We start from the raw sequence: 21,546 nt of genomic DNA, 5'->3' as shown, positions 1-21,546 counted from the left end.
AACAGCTGAAGGTGACCACAGGTGTGGAAGGTACCTGGGCATACAGGTGTACAAAACTATGTTGGTTTTCTTCCCACCCTTCTCTTCCTGCGGTGTTTCTCCCCCCAGCAGCCGTTTCTGGCAGGGAGGTAATATTTCATACAGTGAGGGCTGGAGCCTGTAGAAGGCTGTACTCAGTCTCTGACAGGGGCAGGTCCCGCCTCCAAGCCTGCCAGGTAGAGGAGGGAGGCTGAGCACACGTGGCAGGGCGCCCACCCGCATCCTAGAGGCTGGGGGCCCTCGCTTGCCTGGGAAATGAGGTCACAGAGCAAGCCGAGCCTGCAGCCCTGGGGGTCTTTGCCTGGCCTTCGTTCTGTGGCCCTGAAGGCAGGAGTGTGCACCCGGGGGCGCTCCAGGCTCCCTGGCTGGCTGTCCAGCTCAGCTATTAGTCCTTAACTCCTGACCCCGGCCTGAGGGAGAGGAAAATGCCCCTGGCGTGAGACCCGAGATACCCATGTGTTTGTCCTTTTCCCTTGTTGGTGATTTTTCTCTTTCAACCAAAAATGTCTCCAGACATTGCCACATATCCTCTGGTTGGCAAAGCCAGCTCCACCTCCCCTCCATGGTGAAGCAAAATTCTAAGTCATTTCTTGTTAAACCTCCAGGTTCCCTGTTGCTCAGAAAACATAGCTGGGCCTGTTGGGCCTGCAGGCACTAAAAGTGGGGTGTCTTGTACTGTTTCCCTCTTTTGTGTTCAGACCATTTACTGATTCAGTCCACTGCTGGCTGGGCTTCTGAGGTGTCCAGGTAACAACTTATGAGAATCCTCTTTGCTGAATCTCCCTGTGATCTGACCAGCTTCGTGGTTACCCCACTCAAGATGCGCTCTGTTGTTTGCCTTTTAAATAACAAACAACTGTCTGTCCTTATTATGATTTTCCCAGACTCTGGAGCAATAAACAGCTCTGACGACAGCTGTACCAGATAGTAAGTAAGTGCACATGTGTCTCTCAGAGCATCTCCCCGAAGCATTTCAGAACAGCTAAGTGGATAAAACTGATTTCAGCTATTACCTAGGTGGCCACTTGTGTCTGTGGAGCCCGCCCTGGAGATGAGAGGCAGGCCCTGATGACAGGGATGAAGGAAGGGGTGGCAGTGACTGGCTTCCTGGCTGTCCTTGTCTGGCAGCCCACACTCTGGAGCTTCAGGCGATCCGGGTCCTGGCCTACCAGGTGCCTAAGAGCTACACCGTCCTGAGGAGAGAGCATGGTGCATTCAACCCAAGGACATATAAACAGCTGTGCATCTTTGCAGAGAGGCTCAGGGGGGCAGGCCCATGCTTCTGCACATTGAGGGAAGGCTTTCTGCAGGTGGTGAGTTTTTATATCTATTTTCGAAGTAGCAAGAGTCGGGGTAAGCGAGTGGAGGAAGCAGGGACAGTTCCCACATCAGTGTGATTAGGACCATTATTTCCTGATATGTTAGTTTCCCCAACTTGGCTGTTAGATCATCCAGGACAGGGAAACATGGCTTTCTCACCCTCAGGACCCAACAGAGATTACTTGTTGTTGGATGGTTGGATGGATGGATGAGATGCCCACCTGCATCTATTTAATTTCCAAAATCCTACGTGTCATCAAATTTTCCCTCAGTGCCAATAAACTGGAAGCCACAGCAGGTCATCAGCTTTCCTTGGTGGTGAACTAAAAACCCAGGTCACACAATGGACAGTCTCAGGATTCTGATGAGAAGCCCACCTCTTACCCAATTTAGGTGATGGATAGGTTCTCCTTGCCTCTGTGTTCTGGTCACATTTCCACATTGAAGCCAGGCATTGTACATTTGGCCTCTGCTCAGAACTTTGGTCACTATGATACTTCACCTCTTTTAAGGGAAGAATCAGCCACCTTGGTAGTTTTGATGTCCATTTCCGTGGATTCACCAAACCTGATAACTTGTAAGGTTACCTTGGAGAGCAGATCCTAGCTGCAGTGAGTGTCTTCCATTTGTATTTCCATCCTTTTTCTTCTACTTTGCAAAACTGACTTTACGGAATGTTTCCATGGGCTCCTGTGTTGTCTGACTTCCATCTGGGTTTTGCCAATGGGCCGACCCAGCAGAAGAATGGAGTGGGGAAGGGAGGGTGATGTTGGGGTGTTTATTAGCCACCACTCACCATCACCCCCAAACGTCTCCCTCTCTGAACCCTTCTCAGAAGTCTCTCTACGTAACTTTTCTCTTACAGGTTCTGGTACCAGCTCTCTCATCTCATCCCATTGGGCCTGGTGGTGGCAACAGCTCCACGTTACTATCCCAAGGAACTATACTATCCCCATGGCTCCCTTACCCTATACCCACACTATTGAGAACTGTGCCTTTATTACACACCCTCCTTAGATCCCCCTACCTTGAGTGTGCCATTTGTTTCCTATTGGGGCCTTGAGTGATACACTGGCCTGAAGTCCTTCTTATGTCTGAAGGGTGACCCTGCCTGCTTCTCCACCCCTTCCCTGGACTTCCGAGGGTCAAAGAGAATATGCCCCTGAAGGACCGCCCTTACTTACCCTCCTCACTGGCACTGCCCTTCTCACTACACAGTCCATTTTATGCCCTGGACCATGCTTTTAAAGTCCTTGTCAACCATCCTCTTTTACTAAAGCAAGAAATACTTCCTTTTACCATTTGAAATTAATCAAAAATATTTACCAGTGAGAATTTTTGTATAGATCAAGACAACAAGACAACGATTTTGCCCATGCGGCCTAATCGTAGGTGGGGCTGTTAATTTCTTTAGTAATAGAGGACAAGAGCTCACAGACCCTGTGACTGCCGACTCAGAGCCCTTGTTGGGAACCACTGCCTGAGGTTGGGGGAAGTGACTGAAAACTTTGAAGGCCAAGGGTCACATGACTTTCCTCTAGACCAGAGCCAGCCCTGATCTTTGTAAACAAAGTCATTCATTTGTACTGTCTATGGCTGTGTTTGCATTACAACTGCAGAGTTAATTTTCCAGACTGTCTGGCCCTTTGTGCAAAAAAAAGTTTAAAACAGCAGCCTGACTGCTCTCCTTTGAAAGGCCTGGTTGGCCCTTGACTGGCATCTTGGAACTTGGATTGCAGGAAGGTTCCCACCATTCCCACAGATGGTAAGAGTGGCTCACTGTGCCCACACTGATTGTACAAATAATATGGTTTATGCTGAACACCTGTCTTCCTTCTGGAAGTCTGGGATTTCAGTATATAAAAAGCCTGGGTGCTGAGCCTCTAAGAGCTTCCCTGGTAGATAACCCTTCACAAGCATTATCTCAACCCTTTCCTGCTTGTGAAGGGCCATTCTCTGTGACTGCTGGCAGAGGACCCTCGGAAGCTTGTGCCTGGTTTCCTCCAGACTTTGTCCCACGTGCCTTTTCCCTTTGCTGATTTGATTTGTACCCTTGCCTGTAATAAATCATAGCTATGGTGCAACCAAACGCTGAGTCTCCTGAGTCCTAGTGAATCGTCGAACCTGGGGGTGGTCTGGGGGACCACCCAACACACTGCAAAACCCCAACGATTTGCCACCTGGCCCTTTAGAAGAAGTTTGCCAACTCCTATTCTATACAGTCTTAGGACAGATGGAAATTACCTATTACATATCCACCATGCCACAAGACTCTGAGCTCCCTAAGGTGTGGCCCGTGTCTTTTGCTCTTTAGCTACCGGCCAAGCACAGCATCTTATACAAAATACTTATGGAGGGAGGAAGTCAGCAAGCCTGCAAATAATGGATTCAGTCAGTGTTTTTTTTAAACTGTGGGTGGTGAAATCAAGTTAAAAGGTTATGGCCAATGTTTTTCAATGAAAGAATAGAATAGAAAATTGAGTACGCTGCATATAGTAAGGCTAAGTTTGATTTCTTGAAAATTTTGTTTCAGTTGTACGTGCGGACCAGACACTGTACCGAATCATAATGTAAAAGGGTCTCTTCTCGTCTGTTGCAGTGAAAAATCATTTGAAGGCCACTGAATTGTGGTCTCTTTGCCAGCTGCCCGGGGAGATGTCCTACAAACCCTCCCCATCTCTCTGGTCGTTAGCGTTTGACCTCGTTCTCCCCCTGCCCCCAGAACGTGTACTACACGAGCAGTCAGCAGATCCAAGTGGGCATCCTGAGCCCCACGGTTGACGACGACGACAACCGGTGCCTGGTGGACGTCAACAGCCGGCCGCGGCTCATCGAATGCAGCTATGCCAAAGCCAAGAGGATGAAGCTCCACTGGCAGTTCTCGCAGGTAGCAGCCCCACCCGGAGGAGCAGCAGCGTAGAGAAAGGGGGATAGGGGCCGGGGCAGGGAGGAGTGGGAGGGATGGAGGAGGAGAGGGACCAATTCTCGGGGTTTAGTGAGCATCTACTACGTGCCAGGTGTTTGGTATATGTTAGCTCATTGACTCGTTGATACTGGCTCTGAGGGAGGTTATTATTATTGTTGTTGTTGTTGTTTTAGTGGCATTTTATTTAACTTTTATTTTATTTTATTTATTTATTTATTTATGGCTGTGTTGGGTCTTCATTTCTGTGCGAGGGCTTTCTCCAGTTGCGGCAAGCGGGGGCCACTCTTCATCGCGGTGCGCAGGCCTCTCACTATCGCGGCCTCTCTTGTTGCGGAGCACAGGCTCCAGACGCGCAGGCTCAGCAATTGTGGCTCACGGGCCCATTTGCTCCGTGGCATGTGGGATCTTCCCAGAGCAGGGCTCGAACCCATGTCCCCTGCATTGGCAGGCAGATTCTCGACCACTGCGCCACCAGGGAAGCCCTAACTTTTAGATATAAGGAAACAGCCTCAGAGGTGGGAGTCCCCTGCCTGAAGTCACACAGTGAGGGGCAGGGCTGGGATTTTAAACTCGGATCTCTGACTTTAAACCTCGCATTTCTTCTGCACAAGCCCCTTCTCACAAGCGCAGCCCCAGTCTCTCAGGTGTAGACAGTGCTGGGTCGTCTCTGGTCTGTGAGCCGCTCTGCCTTCCTCCTCATTCTGTAGGGAATGAGGTTTTCTCAAAGGGCAGTGTCTGGGAGCCGTTTTGTGAAGGGCAGTCCACACACTGGTGACCATGAAACATTCCTTTATTAAGTTTCCATCAATTCTGAGGACCATATTTATCTTCCTGCTCTGCATTGGCCTAGTTATAAAATGATGCCCCGGGATCAAGACGCCAGCTGGAGATGGCCCGCAGTGACCCAGCTTTGAAGAAAACCAGTGCCTTGGCTCAGAGGCCTCCAGCCCCTAAGGAATCTGCTAAATTAGGATCCGTTTCTGCCCACAGATAGGGACGCCCCCCTCCCAGGCAGGGCAGGGAAAGCACTCAGAACAGGAAGTGACGGAGCCCGTGGGGTTTTAGGGCATCAGGACTGCTGGGGGCTGCACATGGTGGATGCTCTGGGGAAGTCAGGAACAGAATGTCTACATTCATGGGACGAGGAGGCAGAGACCACGACTCAAGCCTCCCAGCAAGCTGCTTCCGCCCTGAGAGGAGGCTGACAGGCACAGGATGGAGGTGTGCAGTTGGCCTGACCTTGATTCCAATCCTCACGTCCAGTTACTCTCCCCTGTACTGGTGGGCCAGTGAGGGGAGGTCCCGGGTACGTCAAGTTCTATGGGCACGGGGCACCTTTGACCTGCGGTCTGGGGGTGCAGAACCTGAGGGCTGAGAGAGACCCTCGGTTGGGTCCTAAATGGATGGTGAAGGTCAACCCTGAGCAGCAAGTTCAACGCACGTCATAGATTTAGGGACTAGCTGGAAGGCAGGAGCGAGAGCCCAGACTAGGACTTTGGGGCGCCAGGAAAGCAGATGCTGGGAAGCAACACAGGGAGCCAATGACAGCACATCTGAGGGTGGGTGGAGGATGCACGTGGCAGCTCTGGGTCCAGGCTGGGCCTGCAGAATGCGTGGGCTTCAATGAAAGAGAATGTTGCCCGGGGACTCCTGCCCGGCCCCTTCCTGTCCTTATGACCTTTGACACATGTTGTAAACTGTAAAGGTCTGTCCCGTAAGAAGAATTAGCTAAGGTTCATACATTGCTTATCGTGTGCCACACTTCCTAGGCGCCCAGCATACTCCAGCTCATTTAATCCTCACGACAACTGTGTGTGATTAGATGTGGACCATTAGCCCGAGTTCATAGATGAGGGAACTGCGGCACGAAGATGTTAAATAACATACCCACTGCTTATTATTATTATTCCTGAACTACTTCAGATTCTCTTTTTTACTTCTAATCGTGGGAGGATGTTGGAAGTGGCCCCTGGAAGAAGGTCAGGGTCAAGGCCGAGGCTTAGAATATGGAGCACTTCTTCCTACCACCTCCCTCTCTCCTGGCGGAGCCCACATGCCCCAGCTGTGGCCTGTTCTGACCGTGCCCAGCAGAAGCCTTTGTCACTTTCCCCAGCCAGGCTTCTGGCCCAGAGTGACACAGGACAGGGCTACATTTCCCCTCTGCCCTCCTTTAAATTACGAGGCAGAGGGAGCCCTGGAGGAGTGTGGTCAGGGAGGAAGGCTGGCCATGGGCTGGGTGGTAAAGTGGCTGCTGTCTCCTGGCTCGGATTAGATGCAAAACAGGCTCGCAGGCTGGAGGCAGCAGAGAGAGAAATGGGTACCTCGGCCCGAGGAGGTGAGTGGGCTGACTTGGCTGGGTGAGACGGGGACCGTACCATCTGGAGGGGCTCACATCCGGCTGCTCTCTGCTGCCTTCAGCCCTACCTCCTGCTGCCCTGAGTTCGGCCTCCTCCTGGGAGCTGAATGGCACCGTGCAGGAAGATGGGGGTGGCAGGTTGGGGCAGGGCGGGTGGCTTTCCAGAACAGAGAGTACGTAGCTTGGCCCTTGAAGAAGGCATAGGAGTTTGCTCCATATAGAAGTAGTGAGGGGCATTCCAGGAAGAGGCAACGGCACGGGCACCAGCTGCGGACATCAAACCCAGGCCACGTGCAGGGAGCTGCGGAGGGTCGGGTGTGGCTGGATCCTAGTGGACCCCATGGGGCGCAGCCAGAGATGCGCCTGCAGGGGCAGCTGGACGTGGACCTGGTCCTGTGGGAGGTGAGGCTGTGTGCGGGGGACTGGTGCGTTTAGGTCTGGGTTTTGGCAGCCCCCAGTGGCCGGGATTGTGGAGCTGAATGGGGAAGAGAGATCCTAGAAGCGGGGAGGGGCAGGTAGAAGAGTTACGGGGAGGCTCAGTTGCAGTTTGAAAGTTTAGCCGTTCCCTCCTCCTTCTCCTCCACGACCCTGGGGTCTTCAGGACCCTGCCTGGCCTCCAAGATCTCCTCTCAGGGCAGGGTCCGAGGCTGCCCCTCACCAGGGGAAGAGAGCTCGGTCTGTCTGTGGGGTCTCAGCCTCTCCGTGCCCAGCTTCATGCAGGCTGCTTTGATATCCCAGCCCCGCATACAGGCACATCCGACTCCTTTCCAGCCGTCGTAGACAGATGGCCTTCCCACACATGCCCAGATCCAGAGGCCTTGGTGCCCCCAGCCGTCTCTCATCTCATCTGCCCATTCCCAACTGGGGCAGAGAAAGGAACATTCCTCCAAAATCCAGCTCCTTCCTTCACTCATCTCAGTGCGTGGCCTTGAACAGATTCCTGCTTGAAGGGACACAGCGACCAACCAAGCAGGCCACATTGGCATGTGCAGCCCTGAGGTCTGGGCAGTTTTCAGCTACTTATACATAAATCTAATTAAAACCCCCAGGGCACTCTGGCAGTCACCTCTCTGATCCTTCTACCAAGGGGAACTGTTTGGAAATAATATTTTTAAATCCCTAATTTGCAAGCCCAGAGCAGCCGCTCTCACTTGATATTTAAAAATTAATGTATGTGAAATTTTTGTTTAATGCAAAATGATCAGTATTTTATCAAGCATCCTGGAATCTGTCCCCAAGCCCTCACTGGTGAGGAGCTACTGTTGATGAGGCCAGAGGAAGCTGGGAGCCTCTTAAATGATTAAAGTCATTGCTTGGGCTAATTTTCTTGCAACAGGTTTAATCTTTGCAAATTACATGGGGATCCTACCAGCTAAAATGTTCTGGCGGAGAAGGTGGGCTGAACGATTTTACTGGTGCATTTCAAATCTCCTTTTCACTTTCACATTTTGCATTATTTACTCTCCTGAGGGCTACATTTAAACTCCAGACATTCAGGCTGAATTAATTTCAAAATAATCTAGTGCGATTCTCCCAGCTTCTCCTACAAAGAAGATAGACATTTGCATATCTTGGTGTTCCATCTCATAGCCTGATTTTCTGTTCAACAAATAAAATGCCTTTCTTCTAACCCCTGCAAGCTCTTCTGAATTTCCCATGCTTCAGGATGAATCAGGACAGCGTCAGATACTGACACTGAGAAACCACATTTGATGAAAACATCTCTCAGCAACGCTGATGTACAGGGCTCTGATGAGCAATTTTCCAATGATGAACATTCTTTCCTTCCGTCATTCATCAAGCATTTATTGAGCATGGTGGTTGGGCAGGAGGGATGCAGATATGAATCAGACACGGCCTCTGCCCTGGAGGAGCTCATGGGTGTATAAACACATAGCAAAACTGGATGACAAGAGCTGAAATGAGGCGGGTACGGTATTCCAGTAGCCCAGGGTGATGGGCTCTGTCTGCACAACTCAGGGATGGCTTCACATTCAAGGCATGTTTGATCTGGATATTGAAAATTGTAGGATAGTTCCCAGGCGTAGAAAGGGAGAACATCCCATGTTAGAGGCTCAGCATGGGCAAAGGCAAGAAAAAGCAGAGCACATTCAGTGTTGGTGTGGATGGAATTTAGAATTTTCAATGGGACGTGAGAGAGATCAGACGTAAGCGTCAGTTTGGGGCAGATAATGGTCATTGAAAATCATGCTGAGAAGTTTGGACTTCACCTTAAAAGCAAAGGGAGGGATGAGGGGAGGTTCTTAAACTGTAGATTGCCATGATGGGGTCTGAATCCCTCTAGCAGCAGACTGCAAGGTGGATTGGAAGACAGAGAAGAAAGTAGTGGGCTGTTCCATCATCCCTGTGAGAAAAGGGGTAGACTTGGTTGCCATGGAGGCATGGGGCCAGGCAGCTGTTGGGGAGGACTTGGAGACACAGTTCAGCAGTCTATTGGAAGTAGTGATGGATTAAACGGAGGTAGTTGTGAGGGGAGATTATGAATCCAGGGCCACCCCAGGCTCTGGGTTTGAAGAAGTCAGTGGGTACCCATCTCTAAACAAGCCAACATTTCCCACATCAACACATGATGAGACTTCATTAACATTAGAAGTGGTAGTTGTGACCCCTCCCGGATTAGAGAATTTCCTAAACTGACTATGTACTGGGATTATAAATTCATATGCGTTAAGTATAAAACTTGAATCTTCCCAGAGTACCCCACCTACTGAGATCTAGGGGATTCTGGGATTAGGTGATGCAGTGTTAGTGAAAGAGGCATCTAGTCAGTGACCCCTGGACCAGTAGGAGAGGGAAGCAGCGGATATCAGGTCACTACACAGGAGAACTTTGTGGCAGGACACCTGTCATGTGAAGCGACGGACTACCTCTCAGGGGTAATGAGATGCCCACCCTCCCCACCATCCCCCCAGCACCATTACTTTGAATGGTTAAGCAAATGCCGAGTCCTCTCTTCAAGACGTTATTGAAGGGATTCATGCCCTAGGAAGGCTGTTACGATGTGTGTTCTTTAAGGTCCAACTTCCTTAAAGTCTATCTATTTGTGTGCATGGTTGAAGCCAGAAAGACCTCAGGAGTGCCTGATCTCTGCCCTCAAATATCTGAAAGGCTTCTCTAGGTGAAAGAGAGCAGGATTGTCCTGTGTAGCTCTGAGGGAGGACCAGCTGGAGGGAGATTCAAGGACAATTTATAGAGCAGCTTTCTCATAGTCAGAGATGCCCAGGCATGAGATTGGCCGTTCAAGGAAGAGGTGGGCTCAGAGGACCACTCAGCAGGCCATCAAACATGCTACAGCTCTAAGTGGAGTTAGACCGGATGGTTTTAAGGGCTTACCAGCCCTGAAATTCTGTAATTCTAAGCTCCTGAAGTTAGCATGCCCTGAAAAGGGCTTATTCTACCTAGAAGCCCAGACTGGGCCTGCCTTACTAAAAAGCACCATGATCTTGGAAATGAGCTGCACTCCTGGTATAAGGGTCATCGTTATCCCACTTTATGGAATTATCTGTTATTTTCTCCATGACTCTTTCTCCCATCAACCAATAGATGGGAGGGCAGGGCTGTCTTACACTTTCAGTGTCTCCAGCACCTAACAGAAAGCCTGAAACAGAAGAGACACCCAGGGTGTGTCAATTAAATTAAGGAGTCCTTTCTAAAAATTCACAAATATTAACACAAATACCCTGTGTGCCAGGTCTCGAGCTAAGTTTGTGGGAGACCCAAAGACAAACAAACCCTACCCTTGATAACTCTTCCTTGCATGCATGCATGCTGATTAAAAAACTAATTGTACTAGAGTATTTCAGTGACATTTGAACGTACTAGTCAAAGGGCCCCGCTTAGTTAGAAAATCCCTATAAGAACACTTTTAGGTGGTAGTGCATCCCAGCCGCAATACACAGACATGCGTGAAGAGGGGTACTCCAGCTTACTCTTCCTATAGCTTCAGATTTGGGGGAGGAAGGTGGAAATGATTTTTACTAAAACAATTATGCATACTGTATGAAGGGGAGTAGCAATGTCTATGAATATTTGTTAAAACAGGGGGCTTTGATGAAATGTCGAGGTGTTCTGGCCGTATTTCATGCTGCCTCAGACTCTGGCATGTGCTATCACTCCCGTTGGCCACTGGGTTCTTTGGTGGAAACACTGGCAAGGCCCATTCGGGAGTCCAAGGGCACACAGGGCAGCGTTCCCGCTGGTGGGCGGTCCTGCCATCCCACCCCCATGCTTGCCTCATTCTCAGCTCAGCGTTAATGCATTTTCCAAATGGGGAACCTCAAGGATAACAGCAGAGATGACCATTAAGGCCAGGAGAGGAGAGATTTTCAAGAGCACGAGGAGACTGCCTGGAAGAGAGCTGAGGGCAGAGCTGAGCCCGCCTGGCCAGGGACCACTGGCTCTTATTTGTGGGATCTAATTTGATAATTTGATGCAAGATGAGTAACCCACTCAAAGAAGAGCTTATTTGCAGAGCACATTTCCCAGGGAGCACCACTGATTCTGCCAAAGAATTTCCCAGCACACAAGGAGGAGGATTCCTTGACTTTCTCCTGCTCCAACCCCCAGGCGCTGGCAGGAAGTCCAACTTCGAGACCCTTTTGTGCTGAGAAGGCTGTAATCGGGTGTTTCCTTATGGCTCTGGAATAAAGCAGCTTTTCATTTCCATGTCACATGAAGGGGCAAGTGTGGGACCATCCAGTTTTGAAGGACTGACAAAGCCTTGTTTAGGCCCTGAATATTTTCTTAGTTATTTTTAGTTTACAGCTGTCAGCACTTTAGACCAGGAGCCAGGACCAGGTGTGACAGCTCAGTGCCTCACTATTCAGACCTGGGTGAGATTTTTAAATTTATTTATCAAACATTTATATAGTGCTTACTATGTGCCACATACTAACTGTAACTGCTGTATAAATATTACTTAATCCTCATGACCTTGCTGTCAGGTACTTTACCATCCCCATTCTACAGATGAGGAAACTGAGGCACAGAGAGATTACGTAATTTGTCCAAGGTCAAATCAGGCTTCTGCCTCTAGGGCCCACACTTTAAACCACCATGCCGTGGAGCCTTTGTCTTGCCTCTACAAAGCCCATGGATTGCTGCAGTGGGAATTTGGGGCTGCGGTCTCCCTGCCAAACCTTGTAGGTGTGTGTGAACTGGCTGGATTCCTGCTTCCTCAGCAAACTCCCTCCAGCCATCCAGCTGTCTCCATACCCCCCTTCACCTTTCCTTTTGCACTTGACGTTGCCATTACCCCATTTTCAGTCCAACGGCCCTCACAGCAAATCCCAGGCAGACTCTCTGGCACAGGTGCGTCTCCTTTAAGAAAGACAAACACCAAAGCACTTTTTGAATAGACAGAGTATTGAATATTCATAATACAGAAAGACCACTTTCCTCTACAAAAAGACTTAATCTCGGGGTTTCTTTAACTAGCATTAACATCCCACCCATGCTTTGAATTATTTGATTACTAATCATTAACGACTTAACCTGGGAACTCCCGAGCCCACTGTGCTTAAAGCCACAGACCCACTGGGCTACTTGCCCGCAGAAAATTAATTAGAACGGAAAGTGGAACGGGAGCTCTGAAACAAGCAGAGTCTTATTCAGTCCACACACAGCCTCCGCGTAAACACCTTGATTGCAAACGTGAGGCCAGCCTGAGCTCGGCCCAGCTGCTCCATAACCTCCACCTCAAGCTGGTGAGTGCACGTGACAAGCCAGGCCCCATCCTTTCCCCAGAGAGGGTGACGGTTTGCTTGTGGTCCCCAAACTGTGATCCCTGGACCAGCACCACCAGCAGCTGAGGCACTCGGGAGCTTACAAAGGCACATTGTGGGCCCCATCGCAGACCCGTAGGGTCAGAAGGTGGGCCCCAGTGATCTGTGGTATCACAAGCCCTCCAGGCACTGTCTAATCCATTTACCCAACCCACATCCCCAGGAGGAACCGGGAAGGTTGGTCTGGTGCTCGCGGTCCCACCTCTAGCTGCTACAGACACACGTTGGGGAAACAGGAAGAGAGGAGGTGCACGGCCGTGTAATCTGCGGTCGGCTCCTCAGTGCCCCAGCCCAAGGCGCTCATGGACCACGGCTCCACATGCCCTGCCAGGCACATAGTCAGCGCTCCGTGTCTGAGTGCCCCACGGTGCTCCGGTGCCTTTTGCACATGAGAAGACTGAAGCCCATGGTGGCTCAGCCCCTTAGCAGGGTCACGGCCAGGGGGAGCCGCCAGAGACAAGGCTGGGAGCAGAGTCCCGTGTTCCCTGCTTCCGCTCATCCCACCTCTGATGCCCTTTCTAGTCTCTAATCCAGAGAGGCTCCGGAGGAGAAGGAGCTAGGCTGGGCGCTGGGAACCGAGCTCTAGGAATTATTACTAGCCGTCTTAATTCTATACGTTCAGCTTTCCTTTTTTTTTTTTTTAATGCTGTTTCCATACTTAACTTGGTTTCCGTTCCAATTAAGCTCTCTGTGTGCTGCGGCATCCCTCCTGCCAGGTTTAAGTGCCCTTATTTAAATTCTTTAATTAAAAGTATTGTGTTTCCAGATCCTATAGTTTTAAGTATTACACAAATCATTTAGACGACTGGACTAATAAACCAAGCGACTGTGGCCCTCCACCGAGGGCGGGGCCAGCCAGGGGCCCTGCATCCAGCCCCCGCCCACTTGTGTGAGGACCAGAGCCTGCTAACAGGTGGCCCTGCTTCCTTCCTTCCTCCCAGGCTCTGCGTTCCACACAGCAGCCAGAGGGACCCGGTTAGCATGTCGGTCCGACCCTGCAGCGGCCCGTTCTGTCACCAGGTGAACAGCCGAAGTCCGTTCGCACAACCTGCCCCTCCCTCACCTCTTGGGCCTCATCTCCCACCCCCGCCCCGTGCTGTTCCCTGCGCACACCAGGCCTCTGCTGGTGCAGGAACTTCACTGTGGGGCACAAGACTTCCCCAGATACACCTGGGCTCCTCCTCCTTCATGTCTTTGCCCAGCTCTCACCCTCTCAGGGGGGATCACCGCAACAGCCTCCTGCTCTCAGCACCACCCCCGAACCCTCACAACCTGCTGGTCTTTAGTCCATCCACGCTGCTAGAACAAGAAAGGACCAGAGACTGGGAAGCTTGAACAACAGACATTTATTTCCCACAGTTCTGGAGGCTGGAAAGTACAAGATCATGGTGCCAGCAGATCTGGCGTCTCACACCTTCTCACTGTGTCCTCACAAGGCAGAGCGGAAGAGGTCGTCTCTCCTGTGACTCTTCTTGTAAGGGTACTAATTCCATCATGAGGGCTCCACCCCTATGACCTAATTACCTCCCAAAGGCCCCACCTCTCATCACACTGGGGATCAGGGCTTCAACATATGAATTTTAAGCAGACACATTGTCCACAGCACTGCTCTACATTTTTGTGCACAATCTTAGCACCTCTAACACACGATAGAATTTACCGTTTGCTCCCCCTCCTGGAATATAGTCTCCACAAAGACAAAGATCTTCTCCTATTTAGTCACTGATGTATCTCAGTGGGTGGGAACTGTTCCTGGCATGTGGTAGACACTCATTAAATATTGGATGGATGGATAGAAGGACAAATCATGTCTTTGCAGAGAGCTCTCAAAAGAACTAGACCAACCTGACTCCCCGGAGCCCCTGAAGCTCTTCAGGTGACCTTCCACCCCAGGCGATGGGACACCAGCAGCTCTCGGTCCAGTCCACTACCTTGAGGCAGGCGTGGGGTGAGATAAATGGAGGGGAGGGTGTGGCCACTCATCCTAGTGAGGAACAGCGAAGGGGGCAGACTCCCAGGTTCCCAGCCTGGCTCTACCACTGACTGACCATGTGACCCCACCTCTCTGAGCCTCAGTCTCCTGTTCTACAAAATGGGGATAATTATCACCTCCACCGCTCAGGGTTACTGTGAAGAACACTTGAGATTGAGTGTGTGAAGCATTTGACACAGTGCCGGGGACATGGTAAATAAGCCTTGACGGTAACTACTTTGACCTCAGGGCCAGAGCCTGCAGGTAGAAGTAAGGATAGTAATACCACCAGGCTCCTCCCAAAGGTGCTGAGCTCACCAGGAAGGGACTGAATCGAGGAAAGGAAGGCTCCTTTGCAATTTTGGTGAATGGCATTTGGCCGGAGAGGGAGCAAGAGCCCAGAGTTTGCTCAGTGAGAGAGGTTGAGGTCCAGGAAGGAAGACGGGAGGGAGACTGGCCAGTGGCTCCAGCACCAAAAGGTGGGACGGCTCCTCTCTCCGTATCCCACATACGTCCCAAGACGTATACCAGGCCTCCAAGGTGGCCTTACTACTCTATTCTAGAAGATTCTCCTGTCAGAGCCTTTGGGGAGGGAGCTCTCTTGACCTCATTCTCCACCCTCCCTACAGGCCCGGCTGCCCTCACTGAGGTTCCGTCTCCTCCACAGCCCTGCTCTTGGCCTCACTCCCTTTCTTCCACCGCCTTCCCGGAGGCCACACAGGCTGTTTCTGCCTCGGGGGTCCCTGTGCTTCCTCTCTCTAGGGTGCTGAGGGCACAGCTGGGCCAGGGTGGGGCCTGGAAAGTGCCATATTTGCGTCTCTGAAGGAACACTTTACTTCTCAGAGACCTCTGCCCCCACCTCTCTCTCTCTCTCGGCCTTTGCACGGTGCCCGAGTGACTGACATGCTAACCGGGTCCCTCTGGCTGCTGTGTGGAAGGAGGGGCTGTGGCCTCCCTGTCCGGGACAGGTTTCCCCAAGCCTCAGTGGTCCGGGGGCCGCTGAAGCAGCCTCGCTGTTGGCAAGGCCTGGCCTGGCCTCGAGGCCACGCTGAGCAGTCAGAATCCTGGTCTGGACCCGCTTTCTGCCTGTTGTGCACTTTTTCTGGAGTCCAGATGTCCTGACACTGTGCATAGCCTCATAGCCATTCGTTGTTTTGTAGCGATAAAGGGGTTGCCCATCAGTCCTTCCGCTCATCCTCCAGTCGTCAGGACGGAAGTTACGATCTGGCCCTGGAGACGATGGAACCAGAAGGGCAGAGCGGCTTTGCCCCAGGCCACACAGTCGGCAACCAGAAAAGCATCCTCATCCAGCCCTCTCCCCTTTCTGTCTCACCACCGGAATCGCCAGCAGACCTTGTGAGTTAGAGAGCTGGGCTGGTGTCATGCCCACCCTGCCTGAACTCTACTCCAGCGTCGTAGGGTAGGACACACGACCAGGCTGCCAGGGATATGGGAGGGTCAGGGGCGGCTGGCCCCAGGCCCACAGAGGAAGCACCGGTGACACGGCCCAGGCTGGGTGTGGGCGGCAGAGTGCTCAGGCCACAGAAACCTGGGCCTGGCAAAGCGACAGGCTGGCCTCGCTGAGAGCAAGCGTCACAAGGGATGCCTCTGGGTTCAAAAGTCCAGGCTCTGAGGGACAGAGTGAGGACCCAAGGAGGACCACGGCTTCGGAGGGGACGACTTGAGGCTGGCCTCCACAGTCATCCCACCGGGGTTCCGGAGCGTGACGCGGCCACCAAAAGTGCAGATGCCTTGGCTATGTCGAAGGAGCCTCTTGTCCAGTGGAGATGAGGTGGTGGTCAGTTCTGAGTGATACAGAACGACTGGAGTTTGTCCAAAGGAGGGCAACCAGGATGGAAAGATGAAACCAGATTGTCCCACAAGGAACTGGGAATGTTTCGCCTGGTAGAGCATGGAACCGGGCGGCCGTGGGCCTCGCCTTCCCCCGGGGGAAGGGACGAGGTGGAGAGGCGGGATCCGACCCCCATGTGGAAACCCGAGGGCACAGTCTGGAACCCCTTGCTGGATGCCCCCCACACAAGGATTTCAGCGGAGGACAACGCTCCAGAGATGGAGTGGCCCGGGAGAGGGCGCTCAGCCAGCTGGTAGGCGAGAACGAGACGGTCGGCCTCCCATGTCTCTCCCAACACGGGGACTCTGGGGGGCCCTTGTGAGCCCTTGCCCAGTGGCCAGTCGTCCCTCTGTCCCCTCTGGGCCTGAGCCTGCAGGCTTCTCTCTGGCTGCACCTGTGGGCCCCAGGTGAGCTGCCTTTGCTGTGCTGTGTCCCTGCTCTCGTGTTCTCCTCAGGGGAGGTGCTGGGGGGGGGGGTCGGGGCACAGCGGGAGGCTCTGCTTTACTCACTCGAATGCTTCTGAGGAGGTTTGCGGTCCCCCGGCCATGCCGCACACATGGGAAATGCGGAATCCCACACCCGCTCCCCGACACACACATCAGTACACTCCTGACCCCTCTGCCACCCTGCCTCCTTCACCCACTGTTCAAAGGCCCTTCTGAGGGAGCTGGATTTCTGTTTTAAATTTTTTTAGCTGAAGAATAACCCATACACATATAGGAACGTGGAAACGTGTACCAAAATAATTTTAAACAATAATAACTCGGTAATTTAAAACAAAGCCAACACCCGTGTACCCACCACCCAGGTCAGGAAATAGCACACTCCCAACCCCCCAGAAGCACCCCTTTGCCTCCTGTCAATCATTTTCCCACTCCCTCCTGCCCAAGATACCCACCCCCCCCCCCCCCAGCTCCTGACTCTAAGTCTTTGGTCTTATTTTGCCTGTTTGGAAAGTTTATGTAAGTAGAACTGTGTATGTGCCCTTTGGCTCCTTTTGCTAACATTGTATTTGTGGGATTTCTCCTTACTGAGCAGAGCTCTGGTTTGCTCATTTTTAGTGCTGAGTAGTATCCCATTATGTGAATAACCACAAGTTATTTATCCATTCTACTGCTCATGGACGTTTGCGTTGTTTCCAAGTTGGAGCTTTTACAAATCCTGTTTCAGAACCGGTGCAAACAGTTCTGCCGGATACCCACCGGGGCATGGGGTCGGTGGGTCGCAGGGCTCAGCGGCGGGAGAGGCTGCCAGTTTCCCAGGCAGCTGTGAGAATTGAACCTCAATGTTCTCTTGAGGTGTCAGTGGTCGCCATGGGGACAGCGGTGGCCGACCGGGGATGACTTCCTTACAGAAGAGGTGTGCGTCCCCCTCTCTCACAGAGTGCTGTTCGCTGGGATGGGCACGGGGGGCAGCTGGAGGGTGGGCTGCAGAGTCCTGCTTCTGGAGGGGAAAGGGGGGTCAGCTAGGAGGCTGGTGCAGCTGTCCAGGTGACAGAAGACAGTGGGCCAAACCAGGGCAGGTGTGATGGGATGGGGATGAAGGCACAAGGCATGAGGGAGGTGGAACTGGCAGGACTTGGTGCCTAATCAGATGGTGGGGAGAAGGCAGAGGCATCGGTGGAAATGCCTGGTCATTGCTGAGATGGGAAACACAGGAGGAGTAGATTCTGGGGAAAAGGTGAGTTTGACCATACACTCAAGGACCATTAAGCTACAGGGGGCCCACTTCTAAGAACCTGCCTGCTTGGGAGGCCAAAGCCCAGTTGAGCACATCTTTGGTGGAACTCAGAGACACTCACACAGTCTGAGCTGATGCCCAGGTGACAACCAGTAGCCCCAGAGTGTCTAAGGCCTGCAAGGATCTCACTAAAAGCAAAAATTGGGGGTTTCTTCTTTGCTGCTGTGGGGCTGCTTTGAGAAGCAGAACCTCCCTTCTTTCAAGGGGCTTTGAGCATAAACTGAGTATGCATGGCTACAGAACCTTCTGGGACGTCAGTAGCATGGAGGGAAACCATGCATATCCAGGGCTAAGGGAGCCCAGTGCCCTACGATAGTATCTAGGAGCCTGGGTTTGGTTGAGGCCAGCACTGATGACTCCAGAGGTCCAGTTGGGGGCAAGGACCCTAAAAGCAGGAGGTCCTGGGCCTCTGGCAATGCTCAAATTCAGGCCAATCATGGGATGGTCCCAAGGAACTAGGATTTTCAGAACGGGGCCCCAGCCCGTGGTTATGGGGAGCAGGACCCAGCCCCTGGGGTAGGAGCTGTAGGAGCGGACCAGCATGCCACACCCCAGCCAGGTAGACGGAAGCTGGGGTGGAGCGTCTCTGTCCTCTGTCCTAGCAAAGAACTAGGGCCCTGTGAAGAAAACAGAGGCGCAAGTTCAGTCTCAGGGAGAAGACCAGCACTTCGAGACAGGGTTCCTCGGGCTTCGTGGGAGTGCTGACCCCAGACCTCCCGCAGCCTCACAGGATCCCAGACATCTGCACCTACAAGGAATCCCCACCAGCCACTAGGCCTGAGGCTCCCCCATGCCCTCTGACCCCACTTTCCGCCCTGGCTCCTAGGGAGGCCCCATCCAGAACCGCAAGTCCAAGCGCTGTCTGGAGCTGCAGGAGAACAGCGGCGCAGAGTTTGGCTTCCAGCTGGTGTTGCAGAGGTGCTCGGGCCAGCACTGGAGTATCACCAATGTCCTGAGGAGCCTGGCGTCCTGACCCCGCCGGGAGCCGCCTCACACCCCACCCCTTTGCTACTGTGTAGCACCTGCTGCAACGTTGCCTGCTGTCCGTGTGGGGTTGTTTGGAGTCTGGGGAACCAGGTTGGTGGGCCCCCAAAAGAGCTTTTTATTTCCTATTCAATTTTCAATGGAGTTTATAGAAAGAGGTCGAACGGTGGGTGAGGGTATAATATCATAAACTATTTTGCAACTGTAAATAGGGGACACATGGAAAATATTTATAACTGACAATAAAATACTATTGATTAAGAAAAGGGATTTTGCAGTTATTTGGTGCTCGGTGGAGATTCAGGCCTGGCTCTTCTGAACTTGGAGTTCTTGTAGCCCAAGATGTGTCCCAGTGTGCTCTCCCTACTCTACAACCCTGAGAAAGGAGGCTTTAAGCCCCTGCAGACAGTGGGAGCTTGTTGTGCAAGCTGCCGGCTTTCTCTAGGAGGCCCAGGGCAGCGAGAAGGGCACCTCGACCTCAGGGCCACCTCCAGAGAGAAGATTCCCTCTGCCTCTGCGCAGCGGTTACCGCCTCCGGAAGACAGCCGCAGTCCTCCGTCCCGAGAAACCAGGATGGCTCGCTGGCCACTGGAGCGTCATCTGCTGGGCTCCAGACACTTGCCTACAGCAACTGCCCCATCCAGTTTCTAAGACCGTTCGCTTCCTCCATGAATCACGGTGCGTTAGTTTCCTGGGGCAACCAAGTGCCACAAACTGGGTGGCTTAAACAACTGTCGTCTCACAGTTCTGGAGGCTAGGAGTCCGAAATCAGGGAGTCGGCTGGGTCGGCTCCTTCTGAGAGCTGTGAGGGGGAATCGGTTCCAGGCCTCTCCCCGAGCTGAGCTTCTAGCAGCCTCAGGCGTTCCTTGGCTTGTAGATGGCTGTCTTCTCCCTGTGTCCTTCCTCCCTCCCCTTGTCATCGCCCCCCCTCCCTCTCAGGGCTCGACCCAATCACCTCCTGAACACTAGTCTCTAGCCCTGCTCCTGGGAGAAGCAGCTCACACCCAGTCCTCCCGCACAAGGGCCCCCAGCCATGACACAGTGCCACCTGGGCAGTGATACTCAAACCTACGTCTATGCCCGGACCTCGCCTCTGCGCCCCAGGCCCAGTCGCCCTCTGCCAACGGCCCCGGGCAGCTGGGTCGCTGTCCTTTGGACAGTGCTGATCTGATGTGCAGAGAACAGACCTGTCCCTCATCCTCCCAGGCCCACCCTGGTGACCAGCGCCACCCGCCTCCAGGTGCTCAGGCCAGAGTCCTCCTCTCATCTCTAACCGTCCCCCCCACTCCTCACCCCTATATCTTGTCAGTACATCAAGACAGTGATACCCCCTAAACAGCTCTGGAATCCCCTCCCCAGGCCTCTTCATTGCTCACAAGGACCTGCCTCCCCACCTCCCGTCTCCCCTCTCCCACCTCACCTGCCCTCCTCACTGCAATTCTCAAGGGGTCTTTCTCAGATGCAAATATCCTCAGATTTTTTCTGACCTAAAGACTTCAGTGGGTCCCATCAGAGATGGTAAACGCCTAGTTCAGGCACCAGCCTCAGAGCTTCCTCCCGTGCTGAGTCCAGAGGCCAAGTGTCAGAAGAACCCAGGTCAGGGGCCTTAGACACGGGGGGGTGGGGCATGGGTGCAAGGAGGCCTGGCTTCCCGGCTGTCCCTCCCACTGGACGTCTATAGCCCCAGCCCACCCTCTAGGGATGTTGGAGTCCTGTGGCTTCTTTCCTTCTTTTCAAGAAGTTTTTCTTGGGGGTGATATTAGTTTGCTAGAGCTTTGACAACAAAGTACCATAGACTGGGTGACTTAAACAACAGAAGTGTGTTGTCTCACAGTCCTGGAGCCCAGAAGTCCAAGATCAAGGTGTTGGTAAGGTTGGTTCCCCTGAGGGCTGTGAGGGAAGGTCGTGTGCCAGGCCTCTCTCCTTGCCTGGTAAATAACTCTCTTCTCTCTGTGTCTCTTCCCGTCGTCTTCCCTGTGTGTGTGTCTCGTTTCCAAATTTCTCCTTCTTATAAGGACACCAGTCATATTGGATTAGGGCCCATCCTAATGACCTCATTTTAGCTTCAGGACCTCTGTAAAGACCCCATCTCCGAACAAGGTCACATTCTGAGGTACAGGAGGTCAGGACTTCAACATATGAGTGGGGGGGTGGGCACAATTCAACCCGTAACAGGAGAGCAGAGGAGGGAGATGAGCAGACCCCAGGCCCCAAAAGGCTGCCTCCACCCACGCCCACATTGCCCGGCAAGTCCTGCCTGTGGGGCAGCCCCAGCTGTCCCGGCCTCCGCTGGGAGAGGGGTGGGCCCTGAGCTGGTGACAGGGACTCTGCATAAGGACGTGGGATGTTCATCATGGCCTTCTGTGTCCACTCCTTAAGGAAAACTGTCCCAGCCACAGCCCCAGCAGTGACCCCTCTTATACCCTGACCATGCTTTCCCCCTCCATAGCTGATCCAACCTGACCCGAGGGCAGGTGTCCAGAGGCTGGTCAGCAATTGATGACAACACAAGAAGCTGAGCTGGGCCAATCACATTCTGCCTGCAAACTGGCA

General features: G+C 52.7%; 1 protein-coding gene across 3 annotated transcripts in view; it reads left to right on the top strand.

Moving 5' to 3' along the window:
* Positions 1 to 19,259, top strand: part of GALNT18 (polypeptide N-acetylgalactosaminyltransferase 18) — a 339,857-nt gene extending 320,598 nt beyond the window's left edge. The window contains exons 10-11 of one of the 3 annotated variants that reach the window (XM_059931141.1): positions 4,082 to 4,246; positions 18,836 to 19,259. In XM_059931141.1, the coding sequence (XP_059787124.1) occupies positions 4,082 to 4,246; positions 18,836 to 18,982 (312 nt within the window). In that variant the 3' untranslated portion in view covers positions 18,983 to 19,259. Of the gene's footprint in view, positions 1 to 2,224; positions 3,449 to 4,081; positions 4,247 to 15,577; positions 17,715 to 18,835 lie in introns of those variants that run through there. The other 2 variants (XM_059931140.1, XM_059931139.1) reach the window with 2 other exon arrangements.
* Positions 19,260 to 21,546: the final 2,287 nt, after the last annotated feature.

The sequence above is a fragment of the Balaenoptera ricei genome, chromosome 8 (genome assembly GCF_028023285.1).
Source record: "Balaenoptera ricei isolate mBalRic1 chromosome 8, mBalRic1.hap2, whole genome shotgun sequence".
In the NCBI taxonomy this organism is placed as follows: domain Eukaryota; kingdom Metazoa; phylum Chordata; class Mammalia; order Artiodactyla; family Balaenopteridae; genus Balaenoptera; species Balaenoptera ricei.
The sequence above is the reverse complement of the archived record's forward strand: the minus strand, read 5'-3'. Positions and strand labels throughout refer to the sequence as shown.